The sequence below is a fragment of the Odontesthes bonariensis genome, chromosome 12 (genome assembly GCF_027942865.1).
Source record: "Odontesthes bonariensis isolate fOdoBon6 chromosome 12, fOdoBon6.hap1, whole genome shotgun sequence".
Classification (NCBI taxonomy): Eukaryota; Metazoa; Chordata; class Actinopteri; order Atheriniformes; family Atherinopsidae; genus Odontesthes; species Odontesthes bonariensis.
In genome coordinates, this window is record NC_134517.1 from 24327251 (window position 1) to 24349542 (window position 22292).

Sequence of the window (22292 nt, forward strand, 5' to 3'; positions counted from 1 at the left end):
TCAGTAGATAAGGACATGAATTTTAAACAATGTCTCAGATCATCATTTTTCAAACAGCAACTATGTTAAATATATGTAGTCTAACTCAGAATGTTAAAATTCCTCAAACTATACATTCTTAACCTATTCTGAATGTCTATGGTGGAAAACTGATGGGCAAACTTGTTTATCTATGTGTTTTAGTGACATCTTAGGGGAAAGTTGCATATTGCAACCAACTGAAAACTATCAACTGTCTCCTTCTATCGCATAAGAGAAACTATGAAGAACTTTAAAAAAATGGGGGGAAAAGGGAAGATTAACTCTGGAGCCAGTGGTTTTGTTTGTTTGTCCTGCTGTTTACTATGGAGGGCCTGTGCTGTCTGTAGATATGAATTGCTCTTTTAACTGTTTTTAATTGCTCTTTTAAGCCCTAAGTATTATATTTTTTACAAGCGGTTTGTTTTCACTGGTTTAGTTCGATCAATGAAACTTCTTGGTTAGGAAAAGAAAATATCATGGTTCAAATACACCCCTTCACAACATAAACCACATAATATAGTTACATTTTCTGGATCTGAAAGGTAATTAAGATTTTGCATGGATTTTTTTTTTGCACCATCCCCAAGGGGATGCTGGGGATACATCTCATGTACTGAACAAAGAATGAGAAAACCACACACATGGGAGAACTGCACATGTGACAAAATTACACAGACAAATACTGTACAGGCTCACATATATGTAATCACACACAGTTCCTAATTGTAGACTTGTGAGGACACTTGAACACAAATGGTGAGGTTTTTTTCTTTCATTCCCTAACTTAGAATGTGAGGCACGTTTAAAAATGTTCCTTGAATTTTATCAGTAAACTCTGGTTTGTAGAGGCCTGATCCTAAGCTACAATTCTAACCCTTTAAGCTGATATGAGCCTGAGGATGGCTTCTCTAACTTAGGGCTGTTTTTTTTTTTTTTTTGTTGGCATCCTTTACTAAATAGAGTAAGTGACAGGACTTTTGCTGTAGGGGGTCCTTGGCTTTGCCAGGCTTTGACTATAAGTCATTATCATCCTTCTAAATCACCTCTCAAAACCCATCTGTACAAAATGACTGGCATTACCTCATTTTTTTCTGTTGGACTTTTTAGATTCTGGTTCTAAAATGGGCCAAAGGAAAAGGAAGGTGGAAGTTGTGTAGAGGGGATAAGCAGACAAGTGCAGGAGCGCATAGGCAGACAAAGAGATGGATGGCTGGATGGAAGATTGTTGAAGAGAGGAATAGAAAGTCCTGAATGCTGCTGCAGCAGGGTGTGCTGACGTGAGGAGTGTTCCCAAACACAGTTAGTAGCGACTGCAGACCAACTGCATTACCATACTCACACACACACACACACACACACACACACACACACACACACACACACACACACACACACCACTGACACGCTGTGCCTAAGGGAGAAAGCTGCTTGCAGGCATAGCTGAATAAAATGGGGACAGACTCTCTTGTTCTGGCCCTGAAGAGGTCACTGTGTGCTCCAACACTTTGTGTGTTTGTTAAAGTGTGAGTGAGACTGACAGAGCGTGTGCAGGTGTATCCAGATATTTTAGAGCCTTTTTCGACTTTTTCTTTCAGTTAATGTTTGTAAGCTCTACAAGTGTGTGGGAAGCTATGCGTGTTTGTGCAATAATGTACTTTAATAGTGTGCACCCCTGTGTGAGTGTCCTTTCTTCCATTCCCCCCTTCTTTCCAGTCTGTGCTTCCTCGCGGAGCTAGGTGCGTATCATTGGATCAGTAGCTGCTGCCTGCCACACTGTCCAATCGCATCTAGGAGGAGAAAATAGAGAGAAAGAAAGGAGAGGGAGGGAGATGGGGGGAGGAGAAAGAAAGGAAGGAGAGGGAGATTGATCATTTAAACGTCCTGGGCCCTGCATTTCACGGAGAACCACTTAAATTCCAACTATATACAGAAAAAAAGCACTCTTTCCCCTCTGTTTATTTCTGTCGCGGACCGAAAAGGCTTGAGGGCTGTTTTTTTTTTCTCCTTCTGTCTTTTTTTTGGGGGTTATTTCCACCCAGGAGACGTGTCACCACCACAACCAGCAGCAGCAGCAGCAGCAGCAGCAGCAGGAGCAGCAGCAGAGGAATATCTCACAATATCCCATACCGGACACGTCGTATAAGCCGCAGCAGCGAAAGCACGAGGCGAATATTGCGGATCGTGGAAGGGGAACATGCTCCGCGGGCTTTCACAACACTCACCCTGCCTCGGTACGGTTTATCCAACAATTTATCATCTGGAGATTTTTTTTATTATTATTTTTTTTTACTGCAGCGGGGATGCAGGTTGAGGTTTTTACATTCTAGTGTGTGTGTGTGTCTGTGTAAGAGAGGGAGTGTGTGTGTGTGTGTGTGTGTGTGTGTGCGTGCGTGTTCGCGCGTGTGTGTTTTGCCATAGTCAGCTTCAATGCCGATAGAGATTTAGACAAGAAATTTTGCCAATCGAGCAAGCATTTATTCAGCACTTGTTTTCCCCTTTTTTTTCTCCTCCTTCTTCTTGACAATTTAATAAGAACGCAGTACTGTTTTTGTCTGTTCTCTCCATATGAACATACACAAGGGGAGGGTGGCAGGCGGCGGGTTTGCCTTGATAAATGGAGCGTTATTCATCAGCGTGTGTGTGATCACCACTGGAATGTTAACTAGCACCTTGGACAGCACCAATACAATCTAACAAGGAAGGAAGGAGGGACAATGATGTTCATCTACACATTCTAATATAGCTGCAGTTTATAATTGAATTTGTATGTGAGCGGGTGAGTGTGTGAGAGAGATTATACAGAAATGAGCGATTTTCTGAGCGCGTGTTTGGATGCGTGTATGTGTTAATATTCTGCCCTCAGGCCCTCTGAGAGAGTCCGCTGGGGAGCAGCTGTGTGTGTGTGTGTGTGTGTGTTTGTTTGTAATAAAGAGGGAGAGAGAGTGTGTGTGTGTGTGTGTGTGAGCATGCAGAGTGATCAAAACCATGTGTGTGACATGATGAAGGTGTGTGGAGTGCGTTTGTCACATTTCCTACCTTATGCTACATGCAGGTCAGGAGCCCCATGGTGTATCATGGTTTAATTAAGCATGTGACGTGACAGCCCCTCCCCCCCCACCCATACCCCTCCCCCACTAAGGGCCTGTGATCTGTAAAACAGTGTGTAGTGAGGATGTGACACAGCAGCCCTGACAGCTTGACACCAAGTTAAGCTGAGCGGACAACATCTCGTTTGCCCTATCTATCACTCTCATATCTATTTTTAAAGTGAGCAGCAAGCAAGGTAGCACAGCCGCTGTCATCTGTCTGAAGACATATGTGCGTCTCCTGTGCGCGTGTGATATTTTATGCAATTCACATCGTGATTATTCCAATGAAGACTAATTAAATTTCTCTTTTCCTCCCATTTCTTTCTCTCTCTTTCTTGTTTCCAGCCGGCAGTTTGGGCTTGTTATGAGGTTGACCGGAAGGAGAAAGTGACAGAGGAACAGTGATGCTACTGTTTACATAACGAGAGACTCACACACATGCACACATACACACACACGGACACACTCACACATACATATACACACAAACAAACATGCAGACAGGCTCAAATTGCCAGTCCAGGTTGTTAAACACTTCTACGCATTCATACACCGACAGTTGTGTATTCAAAAGACTCGCTGATTGAGTCACCGCACACTCAGAGGCACAGAATCACTGACTCACACACACACACTCACAGACAGACACATACACAAGGGGAAAAGGTTGCTTGCAAGAGACAGGACTGAGTGTTGTGTGTGTTATGGGCCAAGCTGAGCAGCATCTGTGCCTGAGTGTTGGATACCTCTGAGGGGTCAGCTGTGACCCTCAACCTGCCTTCAGTACCTGCCCTCCTCCCCTCACATCCCTCATCTTCCAGCTAAACACACCATCATGACTGAACTAAGGACCAGGAGAATTTGCCCCCCCTTATCTCTCTCCTGCCCCCTCAGATATCCATCTCTTCTCTTGCTCCTCTGCCTCTCCTTTTCCCTCCAACCGACCCCCTCATTGGCCCAGCAGACTGTGCCTGTCATTTCCACGGCGCATGGTCGCATCCGTGGCATCCTGACTCCCCTGCCCTCAGACCTTCTTGGACCTGTCCTTCAGTACCTGGGAGTACCGTACGCAAGGCCTCCAACAGGAGATCGACGCTTCCAGCCGCCTGAGCCGCCACTTCCGTGGCCGGGAATACGTAATGTGACGCAGTTTGCTCCTGTGTGCCCGCAGTCGTTGGACGAGAGGAGCATGCTGGGAGACATGATGCCATCCTGGCTCACCACAAACCTGGATATAGCGGCAACATACCTCACGCACCAGAGTGAGGATTGTCTCTACCTCAACATTTATGTGCCCACTGAGGAAGGTGAGTGAACCTGGTGATGTGCACTGACTTTCAGGGGCACTGGGAGATGAAATATGCATGCAGGGTTAGAATTGGGATTACATGCTGGAGTTCACTGTGCCCTCAGGTCAAAACACAAGCTGAGATAATGATGCCTTTGGCTGTGACAAATGATTAAAATGTGGACGTGTTCTGTCAGGGCACAGACTTAGCCTCGTTGGATTAATAAATAAAGGTTTTTAAAAAAGCGCCCTGTTTCCTCTACCCCTTCTGCATGCCGCTGGTTGAACCAACACTTAATATGCAGACACCTGCGTCAGTCACTATGGGGTTTACGCATTTACTTGTGGAGGAAAGTGGGAAGGACACAGACACACTCATGCATACATATTGGTTCATACACATGCACGTGATCTGCCACACACACAAACACACAATCACACAAATGCAATGAGCACTCCCACCGGCATCAGGTGCTTTAGTGATGTCACCTTGATGGTTTGAACACATTTATATTGCTGCATCTATCTATCTATCTATCTATCTATCTATCTATCTATCTATCTATCTATCTATCTATCTATCTATCTATCTATCTATCTATCTATCTATCTATCTATCTATCTATCTATCTATCTATCTATCTATCTATCTATCTATCTATCTATCTATCTATCTATCTCTTTCACAGACATCCATGAAGAGGGGGGTCAGCGTCCGGTGATGGTCTATGTCCATGGGGGCTCGTATACTGAAGGCACTGGTAACATGATGGATGGCAGCGTGCTAGCAAGCTATGGCAATGTCATTGTCATAACCCTTAACTACCGCCTCGGAGTGTTAGGTAAAAGAATAAATAATTTATACATAACATATCATCTGTGTGGCATGCGAGTGGATTATACTTATGATGATAGCGCTATGAGTGTGCAGTGGGTGCTTTTAGTGTGGACGTAGGTTTCTTTTCCAAACAACCCTCAAATTCTTAAGATTCACAATGAAAATGTTAATCATTTCAGTACAAAGTTACACAGATTTTGTCACTTAGCAATCAGTTGATAGACTATAATGTCAAATAGATGCTTTGTAGACAAATGGATGACAGATTTAAAAAATATATCACGATATCCTCACATCAGGATAGAGATGTTTCTTCATAGTGTATAGATGATCACTCAGAAAGTTTGAATTTCTTGCAATGGTTTCGTCCTCTAAGGGTGCAACTGGACACAGGCTATGCAAGCAAAATGCTCCCAACAGTATCACTGAACCACCTGATCGCCTCACAAGGGCTATTTTTTTCCCCCCTTTGTCACCCATGTGTAGTTAAACAATCCATATCCTGGCATTTCATATTTATTATGTAATTACTTGATCGCAATGACTTCAGCTAACCCCAAGAATTTAGATTAACTGATCTTTTCCTTTCTTATGTATGTAAGTGGTCAAATGAAACTAGCACAAATACTGTACTATGTTTAATTTCGTATCAGTTTCTGTAGTGTTAAGATGTTAGCAACAAAAAGACAAAGCAAAAACAGAAACTACATTTATTGTTTAAATTGTCCCTTTCTAGGTTGCTGTTTATTGATTATTATGTGCTATGACTGAGAGGGTTGATACATGGAGGTTGATCCTTCCTAAATATGATATATTTATGTGAACTTGTTTTCTAATTATCTTTTAATATTAATTTAGGAACAGGAACAAAACTGTTAATTTCTATGATCAAATTTATGGTGTATTCACCACCAGGAATGGTCTAAACCTACAATAAGCTATTAAATGTGAAAACCTTTTGTTAATTGCTTTTTCCCAGAGTGCCTTTTTTTAAATTTTATTTTGTCTTTTTTAAGGGAAAAATGTTTAGTATGGGATGTCCCTAGTGGAAATAAAACCCCTGAAGCAATTTTTCTCTCACTAGCATTAGACTCAGATCTGATCCTGTTTAACTCCCTGACTCCCTGACTCATTGCTCTCTGAACAGCAAAAATCCGATTCCCTGTGGTATTTTTTCCTCTAATTTTAGACAGCTATGCAAACCTCAGGGGCTGAATAAATAGAATATCTTAGAATCTAGGCATTTAGACTTTGTGGCTGCAACTAATAAAATGACAAAACCTGAGTTGTTTATGTGTGCACAGCAAGCAAGATATATTTAATTCAACTGGCCGGGGTTAAATCACACCCACATTCTTATGTAGTTGTCCATTTTGTAGGCATTTATATAAGAAAATGTATTTCAGTGTGCTGGCAAGTTACCAAAATGTGCTGACGCAGCATCTTCCATTGTTAATTGCCTACGCGGCACTGTTTTAGTCAACCCAAGTTTGTAAATTTGGGTGACAAAAAGAAAACATATTTTATTTAAAAACACATAAAACCACATATATGATAGAGACCTCTGATAAATTATATCTAGCAATCAAAATGTATAGTATATGTTAAGAATATTTATGAAGGAAGAGTTTCACAGCATCCATGTGCTTATTTTCCAATTATACTGTACCTACAAAGTATCTGAAGATTGTACGAGAGGTTTGGCTTTCAGAGGTAAGGTCATATCTCAGCTCTGCTTTAATTAAGTAGATAATGCTTTTTTATTAGACAAGGGCTGTTGAGACAGGAAATGTGGGAAAGGAGATGCAGTAAATGTCCAGCAGGCTGGGAATTGGCCCTGGGACTTACTGCTTGAGGGCATTTGAGCCCATGTGGTATGTATCCTAACAATTTAGCTATCAGGTTGCCCCGGGCAGAGAATGTCTTTTGAAAATGGATTGGACATTGGAACTGGAGGTTTAAATGTATTTTAACGTTGAGTTTCGAGGCTTTTATCATTCGCTAACTGTGAGATGCTGATTTAGTCTGCATGTGCTTTGTGGGGGAAACCAAATTCTTGGGGGGGGATCTGCTGCAGCTGTAAAGATCATTTTGAGCTGAATAAAACCATTCCTACATTCTTCTTTGTGTCTTCACCACCATCCTCTGTGTTATCGCCACCTCCAACACAATCCTCACCTTCATCATCATCTTGAGTAGCAGCATCATCTTCCTCCTCCTCCTCCTTCCTCCTCATTTTCATCACGAGTCAGATGCATGAGGTGAGCCAATTTTCACAAAGAAAAGTACAATTCTTCTCTGTCACTCCGACTGTTATCAGCTGCACGTGGAGCCTGCTTCTGTCAAAATGGGAAGAATGTAAACAGCGAGAGATTTATCCAAATGCGGTTTAAAAGCACATAATAAAGTGTACACAAAGCCATCCTGGAACTACTGAGAATAAATATTATTCTGATATTGTCCCTCTTGCTTCAATGAAATCTCTGACAAAATGCACATAAGTGATGAAATATATATTTTTTTGCCTTGGCTTTTTCACTCATTGTACTCTTATGTGCTTGAGGTTCACAGAAATGAGCTTCTGCAGTAATGAGATATACTGTGGTGGAGTGAGCCATTAGGATCCCTTGTTTTTATTAAATAACATCAGTCGTTGGGGGAATAGGGGTTAGCTGTGAATATAAGGCATGAATGTGTGTGGTTTATGCTTATGCAAGCTGATATTCTTTTACATGAATATGAATGTACCTTCTTGACTTGATTCAAGCTGAGGGACTGCTGGAGAACCACATCTTTTTTTCCCATAAATTTCAAAACTCAACTTGTTGCATAATTGACCTTAACAATGGGACTGCCATTATCTCACATCAAACTAATTATCCCCATATGATCTCCTGTGTGTTTGTACATTGCATTATTGTAAGACACAGATCTTTATACAGTGATCGGCTTCTCATTGTTAATGTTAAATCAAGCTTCGCATACTCTTTGTTCTGCAGTTTGTTCAGTTAATTGCACTCTCTCACTGCCTTTCTGTAGGATTTCTTAGCACAGGTGACCAGGCAGCAAAAGGGAACTATGGCTTGCTCGATCAGATCCAGGCTCTGCGCTGGGTCAAGGAGAACATTGCTGCCTTTGGTGGAGACCCGAACAGGGTCACGGTGTTTGGATCTGGTGCTGGAGCATCCTGTGTGAGCCTCCTCACCTTGTCCCACTACTCTGAGGGTAAGAGAGAATCATGTAAAAACCCTGTTTATGTATCATAATCTATTACATCCCCTTTATGTTATATATGCGTCACAGGTCAAGTGCTTTAAAATGGGAAAATAGTACGGGCTGCTGAATGTTGCTTTTTGTAGAGAGTTTTGTGAAAGCTTTGACATTTTGGGTTATGAATTTTTTCATTGAACCAGTGCAGTTTTAAATTACTGATCTTGGAGCCTTAAAAAAAAAATCTGAGTTGTTTCAGTGGAGCAGAATGCCCATGACTTATATAACCAAGAGCTGTATAATTTTAAACTTATTATCTTTTCACTGTTTTCTTGCTTTTGACTGTTTTATCATTTTAGTGTTGTGTAACCCTCCAATGTCTAATCATGTAGTTGTGCATTCAAGCATGTGTGTGTGGGTGCACTTACATCCATAAATGTACACGTGTGTCTCAGTGTATGTACTCATGCACCCTTGTTTTTGTATTCATGTGTGTTTTTGTGTATCAGACCTATTCCACAGAGCCATCATCCAGAGTGGCAGTGCTTTAGCCAGCTGGGCTGTCAACTATCAGCCAAGCAAATATGCTCAGCAGCTCGGTGAAAGGGTGGGCTGTGGCATCGACGACAGCACTCAACTGGTCGCCTGCCTCCAGGGCCGGAGTTACCGTGAACTTGTGGAACAAAACATAACACCGGCCAAATATCATACAGCCTTTGCCCCGGTGATTGATGGTGATGTCATCCCCGATGACCCCCAGATTCTGATGGAGCAGGGAGAGTTTCTGAACTACGACGTAATGCTGGGGGTTAACCAGGGCGAGGGTGTGAAGTTTGTGGAGGGCATTGTGGACTCAGAGGATGGTGTCACTGCTGAGGACTTTGACTTCGCTGTGTCAGACTTTGTGGATAGTTTGTACGGATACCCAGAAGGCCGAGATACACTGAGAGAAAGCATAAGGTGAGTGAGCGTGGGAATGTCTGATTATGTCTAAGGAATGATTTCACATTCTAGATTACTGGATTATCAATCTTCTTGCTGATATAGATAGGAAAAATGACACCTATTAATTAACGAGCCCATATGTTTAAGGTTTCTGATTTTATTTTGAGCATTCACTAGAATAGGTCTACATGCTTTAATGTAAAAAAACCAAACATTTTTCTCACATTGTACATTGCTGCAGCACCACTTGTTCTCTTTCGTCTTTTTTTTTTTTTTTAGCTTCTGTCTATTTAAAAACTCCAAGAGGCCCAGTTTGCTTTGTTTGGTCAAAAAAAATGTGGTTCATGGTGATGTCTTTGATTAAAGAGAAAAAAAAAATCATTGGCTACAAATGCAATGTTGCGCTTGATGCAGTCTTTGGACTGCATGACTAGTTGTTCAGTAAAAATCGCTGCTTATCACAACCTCCAGTGCTTAAATGAACACAATACATATATTGTTCGTTTTCTATATTCTGTGTGAGGGAATATTGGCCAGGGATTGAGGTTGTGTTGGAAATAATCACTCAAGTAGAATTTCTTTGAAAAAATCATGTAAAAGTGATTTAGTTTTTGATAGTGTGATTTAAATGGGTATGGGAGGTTCCAAGTGAAATTATTCTCACAGAACTTCTGAAATCAATTTATTTGACTACAAAACATTTAATTTAAAGAGCAGGACTTGGTTTGGAAAAAAAACCCTAATGTTTTCAATGTAACAATGTTTTATGTGTTAAAATAAAACAAGGCTGCAAACAAAAAAAAAATCTAAATCAAAACTCAAACAGTAATCTGGTCAATAGCTCTCCCCCAGCTCATAAACATATTATACCTCCTCATAGAGCGGCAGTGCTGTCTGATCCGGTTGCTTCTAAGAGGAATGGCCTCTGTTCCCCGGCCAGTGCTTTTCACAGCTGATGCTTTCTTTTATTGGTTTTGGATGCTGGTGAAAACCACTGCTCAGAAAATCCCAAAAGGTTTACAATGGTGTGTAGCCCTGGACTTTTGGCAGGCTAATGGAAACTTGGCATTATTCATTAGTCCCACCAGATCTTAGTCACGTATGGTTGAGCATTATCATGCTAGATTACTCCACCCTGTACTGTACAATAGCTTTTGGTTTCTCTCTGGCTATGTTTCTATTGCTTAGGCCAGCCTAGAGCCAGCCACTTGTTCTGCTCCTCTTTAGGTAAATCGGTCTTGTTATTGACTAGAAATTAGAAATTTGTGTGGTAACAGCGCTGCCAGTTTTACAGGAATGGTCAAATGGTTTGTCAACTCTATTGAAAAGTTATCTCTGTTCAACTTGTGACGAATTTTGATTGTTTTCTGTTGAAAGTCAGTGAAGGAGAACAGTTTAAATTACCACTCAGTTTCTTAGACTTCCCAGACCTTAGTTAAGAAGGGAAAATATTGGCAATAAAATGTGAGCGAAAATAGAAAAAACCTAAAGCTCAGAATAAAATGTGATGATGGATATCCAAATGGTACTGAACAATTCACTTTTACATAAGCCAAGCCGAGGCCTGATTTTGCACTCTGTTTATACAACTGCTGACCATACAATACCTCTATAACCCCTAGATTACTCCGGGAGTGGTCCACAGACTAGATGGTTTTGTTGTACTCCCATGTTTGATTGTTGTTCCTCCCGAAGTTTTACTTCTTTGTTCCTTCCCGGTGCAGTATAACAATACTCTCAAGGTTTCAGAAATTCGGCTGAATAAAGCCACAATATGCATGCACAATTTACTTCATGAATTTAGTATCTAGCCAGATCCAGAATAGTCATGCAACAGCAGGTGTGTTTGGTTTAGATCACATAAAATGACGTCTTAATTCGAGTTCTTTGGGTTGCTTAATTTCATTGGGTTGCTATATTTTATTGCCTTCAGAGGAAAATTGTGAAAGTGATATCAGATGATGTGAAAAGCGCACAGCATTGTGGGACTGTATGACACGGGAGGTAATGTAATGTAATGACGATATGTGCAAATATTATCATGATTAACTTACATCAGTTACACGGAAAAGTGTGTGTCTGTTAAATGCCCATGAGCTGTAATTTGTAGAGGACAAGAAACAAGAAACCAAAAAGAAAAAGAAAATTAAGAGCCAGTTACATCAGTCAATTAGTGAGCTTTAGAGGTGGTGCTGGGTAGGTTTTTTTCAAGATGGCCATTTTATAGTGCGTCCAGTCTTAATGCTAAGTGATGCTAAGTGATAAAGAGCATTTACTTGCTCTTGGCAAGAAAGTAAATGTAATTTATGTATTCCTAAATAAAAATAAATTGTACAATGTAAAATATAGAATGTTTTGTGGATACTACACACTGTAATTTGATATGTGTTCTTTAAAGGTTCATGTACACCGACTGGGCGGACCGTGACAATGCAGAGACCCGCCGGAAGACACTGGTAGCACTTTTTACAGACCACCAGTGGGTGGCACCTGCAATCGCCACAGCTGACCTCCATGCTCAGTATGGGTCTCCCACCTACTTCTATTCTTTTTACCACCACTGCCAGAGTGACGCTACGCCGCCCTGGGCTGATTCTGCCCACGGTGATGAGGTGAGATGATGTAACACGGTTATTTTGCCAACTGCTTTAAAGCCAGCCCAGTTTTACAAACAAACATGAAATAGTCACATAAAGGAAAAGTTTGTGTTCATGTTGACAAAACTGAAATCGGTATTTTTTTCATGCCAGCCAGCACATCTTTCAAAGTAGGAAGAGTGGCTCACATGCACAGCAAGTCTTGTCTCCTCTGAGGGGGAGGGGAGTAATGTTACTTGAAGCCACAACTCTTCAGGATGGAACTTGATGTTGACTCTCCCACTTGGCAGACAGTTGAATAGCAATGTGATGCAATTGTGACGCAACTGTCATAATGTGACTATTTCAGTGAAAATCATATCTACTGAGCCGTAAACATATATCTAAATTAGACGATTTAATTTTTTTGCCACAAGACTTGGTTATTTAAGCTGGAAGGAGGCAGAAGGGATGAGATTAGATGTTTACAAATTGAGACCATATTTTCTCTAAAGATATCACCTAGGTTGGTAATAAACTCTACATACAACTGAGATTAAAAAGATGTGTGCTTTGATTATGGGGCTCTTAAATACTAATGTATTCAAAGTGCTTAATGGGTGTAAATAAAGCTGAGGTAGGCAGGAAAAAAAGCTGATTTTGAATCTACCAGACAAGTGCAGTCCATGCTTCATATAGCACATTAAAGTGGAAGTGTATTAGCTGCAGCTTGGGGCTATGGTTAGCAGAAGGTTACACTAATAGAAATGTTCACCAAAACTTCTCACCTGCTTTCATGGGAAATATACCTACACAACTTAACCATCCACTTCAGTATATTTAGATATCCCAAGGAAATTAAGATAGTAGCTTAGTGTTTTAGGAAAAACCCTCAAACTCAGAATACAGCAGTTGGTAGTTTTTTAATCTAAATTGTAGCTTTTCTATAGGGAGCCTCTGAGAGGTTGAAACAGAAGGGATTTGCACATTCAAGAACAAAGCAGCCAATAGCAACATCCTCAATCTATAATGCTCTGTTATAGAAAGTCTTATCAGGAAATCTAGATTTGCTAAAGCCTCTAAAGAGAAGGGGTGCTCTTGTTTCCTCTGAGGCTGCTTGAATTACAATCTAGTGAAAGGTTATTATGGAATTTTTGTCCACTGTTATCGTAAAATTACTGCCTGCCTCAGCTTTAAGCAGAAATGTTCATTAAGTTCATTTTCCTGTGGAACTGACGTTAAAGCTGTTACAACACAGGAGTCTTTTCATTCCTGTGTTGTTTACGTTTAAACTGAATGTGTGGGTGTATAATTGAACTTTAGGGGTCTGAATGAAGTTATAGAGTAGGGATGACTTTTCAAACTGAACGCAAATTAGCGACTTGAGTTTGGTAGGTCCATTCCTTTCATGAGTTTTTATGTATTCAGATACGATTTCAGTCGCTGCCCAGGGAATAAATGTATTGTGTAAGTCATTCCAATGTGAGCATATGTGTATGTGTGTGTGTGTGTAGGTGCCCTATGTGTTTGGCGTGCCCATGGTGGGTCCCACTGATCTGTTCAACTGTAACTTCTCCAAGAATGATGTGATGCTGAGCGCAGTAGTTATGACTTACTGGACCAACTTTGCCAAGACTGGGTGAGCAAATAAAATGTTCATTGATGTGAGATAACACTGAGCTGGAAATCCCCACTGACAAGAAGTTTGTTTCTTTACTATGTACAGCACAAAGTAAAGAAAAAAAACCTGAAAAACAATACAAATTATTGCACAGTTTCAGTGTAATTAGATTCTCTGGTATCAATATCAATATCTAATCAATACCCACCTGTAGAAAATATCTCATGGGGGTGCATAAAAGCCCGGTGATTTAATCACTGTTCGGAAAGCTTAGAGACGTGCGTGACAGAGATCACTTGTTTCATGTTGTTTTTTTTTCTTCTTTTTGGCAACATGTTGTCATCAAGATAAACATCTTTGTGTCTCTTTACTTTGCGGCGCTTGATACACTTTTCATAATATTCCGTTTGTTGCAGTGATTAATAAAATAGATGAGCAGAGGCACAGAGTGTAGTTATATGTCAATGTTTACACAGAAAGGACGATCATAGAAACAGACACTTCATTCATGCCAAGTACTTTCATACAGATTTATTTAATAGTCGGCGGACACAATTTGGGAAAATGCTTATCAACATCAGCAACATTCTAATAATCGACAAATGCTTATTTCCCTAAAATATCCATGTGTCTATTGAAAGGGATGTTACCCCTAAGAGGAGCTGAGTTGTACTGCAACGTAAGAGGAAAACTGTTCAGTGCAAAAAAAAAAGAAAAAGAAAAAAAGAGTACACAGATGAAGAATAAGTGTTTTTTTCTCCAAAAGGTCTCTCAAGTCTGAAGTAAGAAGTTAGTACTTTAAATACAATCATTAAAGCAGCTCTGCAGACCAATTTTGGCAATGGAGCGTACAGATTTTCTGTCAAGTCAAAATCTCGACGAGCCTTTTCATTTTTGGACCTTGGCTGAGAAAGTTACCCTGCTGCTGAAAAAGTCCTTGCTGAAAGCAAAAATAATGAGCAAATAATTGATTTATTGACCACTGTTTGATAAATCTTCTCTTCTCTTCTCTTCTCTTCTCTTCTCTTCTCTTCTCTTCTCTTCTCTTCTCTTCTCTTCTCTTCACTTCACTTCACTTCACTTCTCTTCTCTTCAGTCATATTTGGTCACAACTAATCCAGCATGAAAGAGAGTTTACTCACTATGTTGAATGAAAATAAACTGCCTATTGCTAAAGGTGATCCAATTTATTCAATTACAAATTAAATGAGCTACCAGAAGCTCAGAAAGATAAAGATAGAGAAAAGTTTGCATTAAAGCTTCAAATCTGTCAGTGTACACTGATAGGAATAGTTAAGGCTAGACCTTCCTTTTTGCAGCACTGGAAAGGAGTAATTACAAGTAATTAATCCAATTAAAGCTCACTCCGCTGAGACTTCTTCAGATTTACCGAGACATCTGCAGTCTAGACCTTGATCTAAGTCACCGCAGGGCCCTGCTAAAGAATCAGGACGGTGCTCTCACTTATTTTGACTGGGACATGAAAAAAATGATGTCTTTAATGTGGATAAATTAAAGCAGTCACATTGCATTAAGTTTTGCGTTTCTAGCACAGGCTATATTGTCATTACCACTGCAGCAAGCTGTGGAGCTAATTCACCAAGGAGAGCCGTGAAGAGTTCAGTCTACACTTCAATTATCAAAGGGGAACTTTCTCTGAAAAGAGATCTCACTTGACGGAGAGTGCCTCAGATGATGATGGAACCTTGCGACAGCTCAATTTAGCTGGGGAGATGTGATGCTCCCTGATGTATATTTTGTAAGCCTCTGTGTGGGCGTATAAATTCTCAGCTCGTGTGCCGGCAGGTCTTTCCGCTATCTGCCTCTTTGTGCTGTTCACAGGTCTGGACCGACAAGTGAGCAAAGCGAGCGCGTTAATGGCATGTCTGTGAAAATGTGCAGCTGTTTTTACTTGCAACATTTCAGCTGCTGATGCAAATACGTTCAACAAATTAGCGCCTGTCTGTTTGTGCCTTAGATGTGTTTTTTTCACACTACACACATTCATCATTAATTGAGATATTGAGAGTCTTGTGCTTGCATTTCAGGAGCTGAAACTGTGCATTAAACAGGACTGTCTTGTAAGTGGCAAACTGAAAAAAAGCTTAGCAGGAGAATAAATTGTGTTTCCTTTTTGCGAAAACTTATTGCCACTGGTTTGTTTTATAACACTTTTACATTGATTATAAAGACGCCTGGCTAAATTATTGGCCCACTTAAAAGAAACTCAGCATTCTAAGAGGAGAGTTGCCAGCAGTGAAGAAGTTCTCAGCAGCTCATTTTGGGACATTCGAGAAATTAAAAAAAAAGAAAAAAATCATTGGTATACTTCCAATGAACCGCTGAACCACTCATGGTATATCATTAGGCATTTCATTAATGAGGAAAAATTCTTTTTTATCTTTATTGATTCATTTGATCAAATAGAAATATGAGGGTTGAAACCCTCTTATCTCTGTTCAACTTCTCCGTAGGCTTAGGGCTTAGATCCAATTTTGAAATTATTGATATGTCAAATTGATACTTACGTGGGCATTTTATCCACTATTTTTGCTATGCCAAATATAACTTTTAAAGATCTCGTTTAGTGAACTTTAGTGAAATTTAAGATATAACAAATGAGCAAAATTGGTTTGTCGTACTTCTTAGAGACAATTGCTATCTATTTCTGGCAAAGCAAATTAGAAACAGAGAGTGAGCATTAGTGAATGTTTTTGAGAGCAAACCTCCAGCAATGTAGCCACTACATTAATTCTACGTAATTCTAGTATCAGCACATCAAGGCCAACATACGAGTGGACACCGCACAAGACGGTCTCCACAAATGAGGACCTGTTTTCTACAAGACAGGCCCGAAAGTGTTCATCTAACCTTTAAAAAAGCTGAAAAAAGTTCTGGTCAATCAGTTCTGTGGCTGGATAAGACAAAAAAAGACTTGCTTTCATTTGATCATACAAATTTTACCCGAAGAAAATGTCCCCCAGCAATTCCAAATTGCACAATCATGCAAACTCAATCAATTTGGAATCACCAATAAAAGCTAACATGCATGCATGCATACATTTAGTATCTGTGAACACTTTTGGAAGAAATTGCAGTACCTGAGGAATAGCCATACAGAGTATTTGATGCAACAATGCTGCCAACTGTAGCACTATATCAACAATCAACAGTACATTTAAAATAATTAAGAAATCAATCAAATTATAGTTCACAACAAATTCAAATTTGATAAAGTATGATTATTTCTAATTTTGGAGGTCACAGCTTCTTGCTCCTCTTGGTGATTTGATTTTATGTTTCTCATGATGCTTCACCTCTCAAGATTTTCAAAGCTATCAGATATTCTAAGCTAATTTATTTTGATCTGTATCTTTCCCTGTTTAGAATGACTACTATTATTTGATTGCACAGTAACTGGTTACACAAACACAAAGCAATCAAATATTACTCTTTTTTTCTTCTTTCTCTCAACAGTGATCCGAACCAGCCAGTTCCTCAAGACACCAAGTTCATTCACACAAAGCCTAATCGCTTTGAAGAAGTTGCCTGGTCTAAATACACCCCTAAGGAACAGCTTTACCTCCACATTGGCCTCAAGCCTCGCGTCAGAGACCACTATCGTGCCACCAAGATTTCCTTCTGGCTCCAACTGGTCCCTCACTTGCATCACGTCAATGAACTCCTTCAATCGGTGTCCTCCTTCACCCACAGTCCGTCTCCACAGGATGACACCCCTTATTCTTATACTAAACGTCTCTCTAAAGGTTGGCCTCCGAGCAGCACACGTCACCCAGGTTCACAAGGAGGTACTCCCCAGCCACCGGAGTCTGCTATAGGCCAGGATGGAGAGGAAAACGACGGGGTTCGTGTCCCTAATGAGGACTACTCCACTGAACTCTCAGTGACAATCGCAGTGGGAGCGTCACTGTTGTTTCTCAATATACTTGCATTCGCCGCTCTGCTGTACAAGAAAGACAAAAGGCGCCTGGAGCACCGTAGGCCACGTCCGCTTCCTCCTCCTCGGAGAGACATCACACCTGCAGATGTTGCAGCCCACCTGCAAGGGGAGGGACTGATGTCATTACAGGTGAGTCAAACTGTTTTGTATGTTCGAGTATTGCAAATTTAACTTTCACTGAACTCTAGACCTACATTGTGGTGGTACACTGTTGCTAGTTGCATTACATGTAAATTCATTACTTATTTATAAGTAAGTAACATTAATTCAGTTGAGTTTATGGATTGCCTACCTGCCTGCCAGAAGCACAGCTGCCAGCGAAGCACTCTTACAAATCAAAGCCTGTCATCAGCAGACATTATCAGAAAGAGAATCTGCGTGGGTCTGTGTGTTTTGATGTGTGCACATGTGATTGTTGTGTACAACCTTTGAATTGCCACCAGTTTTTGCACTGAATTTGGCCTCTTTTAGATTCTGTCAGTCACCCTGTATTACGTTGAAATATCACACAGGGAGTGCTGCATGTTAGATATCTTTCAAAGCTGACAGATCCAGTTTCTTAGCAATTGAACTACGGTGATTTAGCTCAGCATCACAGCGGTTTATATTATGTTTAATATATGTTTATGTTTTGGCTGTCTTCTTTTGTAATGTGTCTTCCTAAAGTTTGACTGAAAAGAAAATTCTAACCTAGCCTTTTCATTTTATCACTATTCATGCCTTATTGTTAGTCATGCTTTGTCTGACTAGATTATGCTTAGTTACAGGTCCATTTTGCTATTTTGCGGGTGTACAAGAGTAGGTTTACACTTTGTCAAGGCTGTTAAACATCTGACAATAATATGCGTTTATGTAGACTGGATCTCAAATGGACAGCTGTCCGTCTATACCTCGCGTTAACATACAATTTCACTTGTGTGTTAACTGACAACTAACAATCAGATGTCACTTCCCTGCTTTGAGTAAAAATAAACATTTGATCTATATCCCACGCTGTCAGCCGTCAAATGATCACCAGTAATTTGCAAGATCTTTTATCAGTAGAATTACAAGTCATTTTACAGTGTTCAAAAATCATATTATTTGTGTCTGCTGTTTTTTGTTGAAGCATCTTTTATTTCTTCTGTGACACTCTCTGTTTTACCTCCTTTCTCTTTATGCACCACTCCCAAAAGATAGCTCGTATCTAGGCAATTATACAAACGTGATTCATGGTGATGTAGATAGGTTAGGGAAGAAAAGACTTGAATACAAACGGGGTGTTTGAGCCAGTTCAGTAACCGTGTCTTTTGTTGAAGAGAATTACTCCCTCTTGTGTGGGCTTCGTAATTCACTTGACAGAAAAAGTTATTTACCGCACTAAAGGAAAGGGGAAAAAACACAAAAGGCATGATTCTGGCTAGGAAAAACACATTAGGCCCGCAGAGCTTAAAATCACACCAGCAGAGTCAGGAGTGATTTGGATGCCAAGTGGAATGATTTATTTAAAACTTTTTTGTAGTTTAAGGCCAGCTCAAATGTGGGACTGCTAAAAGCTGGCTCTGAAAGGAATAAAAACCAAACCGTTTCGGGAGTTCAGACTCACCTTTACAGATGATTCCACATTTTAATGTGTTATGCTGATGATTATACATGAATGACAGCAAATAATGACCACAGTAACGTATATTATTATTACTTGGACACACTTTAGCTTCATTGACTGATGTCAGTGCTGATAACACTAAGATGCAGAGTGGTTGCAAGCTCCCCCAGTTAAACCTTCATGTCAATCTCAGATGTAATGGAATTCAACCTGTTAAATGTAGGTCTAACTAGCTGTTGTTTTACATATATGTGATGTGTTTTGAACTGGGAATGCATGGTTATTTCACATGAATTCTAGTTAGTGATATTCATTTATCTTTGACAAAATTAGCTACTGAATGTGTTGTTTTGAGAGTCTTGTCTGATAAAATTAATAACAGTAACAGTACTTTGTCATGCATTAGTAGCAATTTGACATTTGACATGGCTTTTCTCTCTTAATATAATTGCAAAATTGAGACATCAGAGTTGTTGACTGGGCAAAATTTAAAAGCACTATGTTGTTTGTCCCATTCAGACCTAAGGCTTTGTTGATAAAGGCCTTGTAAATCCTAAAGCTTTTCTGGAAAGCTTTTTATTTCTCAGCTTCTGAAGAAACCACACGCATGACATCACTTAAGTGTTCAGCTTTTTGCTGTAAACTGCTGAATTTCCCTTTGTGTTCATCAATATTTTATAAGAATTGTGAGTCTTGAAAATATTTGTTGTACTGAAAATAACTTGTTAGTCATTCCAGGCTTGAAAGGTAAAACTGATGAGTTAATCGATTTCTCAACAAGATAAGACTTTGCTGCCATCTGAGATTTGGTCACATGATGAAGAATGTGATTTTCTGTTGAAATCTTTAGGTGAAGCAGCTGGAGTGTGATGTTGCCTCAGCAGACGAGAGAAACAACGCTCACCACCATCACACTCTGGACACCCTAGATGCTCTGGATGGCTTGGATACCCAAGACATCTACAGCACACTGGATACTGTGCGTCTCACCTGCCCACCTGATTACACGCTCACTTTGCGGCGCTCACCTGATGACGTTCCCCTCATGACCTCTCTGACCCCAGGCTCACTGCCCGTCACACCAGGGTCACACCCTGTTACTCCGGCAACGCCTATGACCCCAATGACACCAGGATCAGTGGTCGGGTTGAGAATGGGGCATCCTCACCAGGGATACACACACCATAGCCCATATAGTAATACACATTTGCCACATACACACATTTCCGCACACACACACTCAACCACACGTGTATAACCTAAGTCAGACACCCGCACATACAGGGACATAGTTACAGCTCACACTCAAACTAACACACACACACACATATAGACTCATTCAGACACACCCACACACAAGCAGACTGATATACCTCTACTAATTACCCTGCAGGATTGTTACAGATGGAACAATGGACATTTTTCAGTAACAGGATGAAAAGACAAACAGCTGTGTGTTGCATGTCAGGGATCTTCAGGCTAACTGGATCTCTGGAGTTGCAGTTCTGTGCATCATTTGCTCATAATGTGGTGAGCTAAGATGTCCATCAAAATGTCTCAGAACCTGCTTTGGATTTTAAAATCTGCTTTTTCTACGCCTAAGGCGGAAGATAAGGAGCGCCGTGGCAAAAGGGTCAGCTATAGATCACTTTACTGCACATGAGCTGCACAGTGCAGCCGTGTTGGGACTGAGGTGAGCAGATTACAGATGTCGAACTGAACTAAGAAGTACCACACACAGACTGCTGATGTCAACTTGAACAACCTGTGAAATGTGAATGTAGCATTTTTTTTTTCCATAAAAAGATCAAAGGCCCTATCTGCCAGGGATCTAACTAAGCTGAGGAGAAAAATAACAAGTTTCAGCAAGCAATGGATGTAAAAACAGACAGAGAGGAAGAAGACGATTAAAAAGACGACATAAGCTGAAGGAAATGTTAGTCTGATGGTGGGAAAGAGATTAAGAGGGATTTAACAGCACTGAGAGCGAGGAAAACAAAGGAAGATAGAGTGATATGAAAAACACCAACATGGAAAGTGTGCCAAGAGACAGAAGTTAGGTTCAGAAGAGGGAAGGGCCTCTGAAATGTTGCCAGACTTACTGAAGAGTCACTCTAACCAGCTATGTGTTCAACTCTTGTATATAGAATGGAAAGATACAGATGATATATTATGATTTATAGCATTTACCTGCTCTTGCATTAAAACATGACTTATTTAACCACATTATTGCTTTCATTTCAGATATTGATATATTATTGTATAGATGTCCTGAAGCAAGGCTGGTTGTCTTTCTATCTCACCCACTGTAGTATGTACACAGTACCTATATTTAAAGGCTATATTTGCTATGCACAGTCATTTCAATGATTCCTAACTATGTGAGCATTTAGGTACTTGTTTAGAAGCTGAAGTATACAGTATTATTCACTTCATCTTGTCTATTTTTTGACCATCAGATGATGAGCTAGTACTGTGTAGATAATGCAATATTGGTTTGATGATTGAGCACCAGCCAAAACCCTCAAACCCTTTGAACCTAACCCCTTGTTCCTCAACTTCTTTCTGAATACCTTTGCCCCAACCCTAATATGTCTCTGCAGTCACTCTGATAACAGACAGACAAACATACAAACAGACCGACAGACACGGTGGTGATGATTCAGGGGGTCCTAAATTACAGCATGCCTCAAAAAATATTTCTCTTACCTTTATCATTTACACTTTACAAGGGGGCCAAAGTGTTTCAAGTAAAGCCCCCGATTGAACTACCTAATTCTGACTGACACCCTGGTCTTCTCAAATAGAAGTGATGAAGCAAGTTTGATTGAATCTATGATGGCACTCCCCCTTCTTTAAAATAAAGGTTGTTGCTTTGAATTTCTCCTCAGAACCACCCATTCTCTCTAGAATAATGTGGCAAGATCACCCAAAGTTTTACACCTAAAGTTTGGTTTATTTGACTTGTGACCATGGTTTGCAGACAAATTCATTTAAAGAGGTGAACTCTGGATGAAAAAATTTGCTTTGTGTGATAATAAGACCAGCCACTGACGGCAAACACAGCTCCAAACGTACTGCTTTTGAGTCTTAAAATCCTCCAAATGGAGCAATTTTGTTTTTTAAATTTAGGGGAAGACACACTTTTAAAGAATGGA

General features: G+C 40.3%; 1 protein-coding gene across 1 annotated transcript; it reads left to right on the forward strand.

Annotated features, from left to right (window-relative positions):
- Window positions 1–1861: 1861 nt before the first annotated feature.
- On the forward strand, window positions 1862–21768 carry LOC142396757 (neuroligin-4, X-linked-like). Its single transcript, XM_075479812.1, has 9 exons — window positions 1862–2252; window positions 3456–4417; window positions 5088–5240; window positions 8276–8461; window positions 8956–9406; window positions 11790–12003; window positions 13482–13606; window positions 17066–17678; window positions 19985–21768. The coding sequence occupies exons 2-9, from the start codon at window positions 3946–3948 to the stop codon at window positions 20390–20392; spliced, it is 2622 nt and encodes an 873-aa protein (XP_075335927.1). The 5' UTR covers window positions 1862–2252; window positions 3456–3945; the 3' UTR covers window positions 20393–21768.
- Window positions 21769–22292: the final 524 nt, after the last annotated feature.

Coding starts and splice junctions, on each gene's coding strand:
- LOC142396757 (XM_075479812.1), top strand. CDS start 3,946: ATGACTGAACTAAGGACCAGGAGAATTTGCCCCCCCTTATCTCTCTCC. Junction 8,462..8,955: donor CTTGTCCCACTACTCTGAGG/GTAAGAGAGAAT, acceptor TTTGTGTATCAG/ACCTATTCCACAGAGCCATC. Junction 9,407..11,789: donor ACACTGAGAGAAAGCATAAG/GTGAGTGAGCGT, acceptor TGTTCTTTAAAG/GTTCATGTACACCGACTGGG.